This window comes from Gopherus evgoodei, unplaced genomic scaffold (genome assembly GCF_007399415.2).
Source record: "Gopherus evgoodei ecotype Sinaloan lineage unplaced genomic scaffold, rGopEvg1_v1.p scaffold_49_arrow_ctg1, whole genome shotgun sequence".
NCBI lineage: Eukaryota > Metazoa > Chordata > Testudines > Testudinidae > Gopherus > Gopherus evgoodei.
This window is the reverse complement of record NW_022060070.1, coordinates 1255929-1258204: the sequence shown is the minus strand read 5'-3', so window position 1 is coordinate 1258204 and position 2276 is coordinate 1255929. Positions and strand designations below refer to the sequence as shown.

Here is a 2276-nt window from a genome sequence, read left to right as displayed (position 1 = left end):
GGGAATTAGTCCTCTTGGAGCACTAAGTGTCTATCGACAGTACTGGTTGAGAACTGTCCATTTGAATGTAAATCAGTTTCATTTTTTTTATTTTCCTCTCCTATAAAATATGTCCTCATCTTTGTCTCATAGTATCAGTTGGGCACTGTCTATCTGAATATAAATCAGTTTCCTTTTTTATTTTCCTCTCCTATATCATGTGCGCTAATCTTTGTCCTTTATATAAACTAAAGAGTCCCAGACTTTTCTATCCTTAATAGAGACTGGGTGACCAAAACTGAGCACATTCCCAAACACGTTATGCTTCATCCCATATCTTGCGGATCTGAACATTGTTTTGTCTTGTCCACTGCTGCGAATGAGCAGGTGTTTCTCTTGAGCTGCTGTCAATGGCATCCAGGTCTTTCCCCTGAGGTATGTGCTAGCTGGGATGTTTCTCTCAGCACATGCCCTTGTAAAAGTTCATTTTTTCCCCCTCTCAGATTTCGAGCAACTGGATGAATGGGGAATTCCCTTCAGTAAGGACTCCCTATCCTGGCTCTCATTGCATTAAGCCACAACGGTGGATAGCCACTGTCCAGACTTGTCCTTCCTGCTGGTGCCTCTTAAGGTTCCCCCTGCAAAAAACTGTAGGAATTATTAATTCAGGGAACACAAGAAAATATGGAATTGGATTTAGTAGGGTCATTGTTCACAGTTATTTTCTCTAAATAATGAAAATGTCATTTTTCAGTGTGGGAAGAGAGTTCAATCTTCTTCTCCCATGAGAACAGCCTCCACTACTGCATGCAGTGTCTCATATTAACGTTATCTCTCCATTCAGGCATTTCTACTGCAACCATCATCCAAGGTCCTGGGAACATACAGAAATTCAGGAGACCATATGGTAAATGCAGGACACATCCTTATTCCTCAGAGTTGGGCACTTTCTCCCCTACACCATGTCAGATTCTAACACAACCGACTTCAGCAACCCCTCCACCTTCATCCTACTTGGCATTCCTGGCCTAGAGGCAGCCCATGTCTGGATCTCCATTCCCTTCTGTGCTATGTACGCCATAGCTGTGTTGGGGAACTTCACCATCCTGTTCATCGTGAAGAAGGAGCCGAGCCTCCATGGGCCCATGTTCTATTTCCTCTGCATGCTGGCTGTCACCGACCTGGTCTTGTGCACATGCACCATTCCGAAAACACTGAGCATCTTCTGGTTCAATTCCAGGGAGGTAGATTTCAGTGCCTGCCTCATCCAGATGTACTTCGTTCACTGCTTCTCATCGATGGAGTCTGGAGTCCTCGTGGCCATGGCTTTTGATCGCTACGTGGCCATCTGCCATCCCCTGAGACATTCCACCATCCTGACAAACTCTGTTGTGGCCAAGATAGGCCTGGCTGTGGTGCTGCGCAGTGGCATACTCGCATTGCCCTATCCCTTATTGGTCAGGTGGTGGCCAAATTGCAGAACCAACATAATCCCCCACTATTATTGTGGGCATATAGCTGTGGTGAAGCTGGCCTGCGCTGACATCCGCATCAGTAGTTACTATGGGCTGTTTCATCTTCTCTCTGTGATCGGAATGGATGTGTTTTTTATCACCGTGTCCTATGCTCAGATCCTCCGGGCCATCTTCCGCCTCCCCACAAAGGATGCTCAGCTCAAAACTTTTGGGACCTGCATCTCTCATCTTTGTGCCATCTCAGCTTTATACATCCCAGATTTATTCTCTTCTTTTATTCAGCGGTTTGGTCACAATGTGCCACTACATTTCCTCATTCTTATTACCAGTGTGTACCAGCTGGTGCCCCCCATTATACACCCCATCATTTATGGAGTGAGGACCAAGCATATCCGGGGCAGGCTGCTCCAGCTCTTTACTCATAAAGAGACCTAAATTTTTCCTCCTTGTGCTCTGGCTTTCAGACTGAGCTCCATGTAGAGCTGGCTGGTGTATAATGCTGGGTCTTCTTCCCTGAATCATTTCCTGGACAGACAGAGAGACGTTAAGCCCTGTCCTGTCCTTACTGTGCCATGTTAATGTGATGAGCTGGGGCGTCAGTCTATGCACACTACACTGAGTTGCCACCTTTCTAATTGCTGGCAGATGGATCTCTGGAATTACAGTCTTGCCTCATCTCTTCTGTCAAGCCTCGACCCCGCTGTGTGTCTTCTCCCCAAGGTCCTGCCCCTGTCACTTGCTCCTGTCTTCCCCTCCCCTTCTCAGCTGCGACCCAGTCATCTCTAAAACCAATATATGCTCACATCTTGTGGCAACTCACTT

General features: G+C 46.7%; 1 protein-coding gene across 1 annotated transcript; it reads left to right on the top strand.

Moving 5' to 3' along the window:
* Window positions 1–941: 941 nt before the first annotated feature.
* LOC115643046 (olfactory receptor 52R1-like) lies at window positions 942–1889 on the top strand. The gene has a single exon (XM_030546866.1). It carries the CDS (start codon window positions 942–944, stop codon window positions 1887–1889), a length of 948 nt encoding a protein of 315 aa, XP_030402726.1.
* The last annotated feature ends 387 nt before the right edge of the window (window positions 1890–2276 follow it).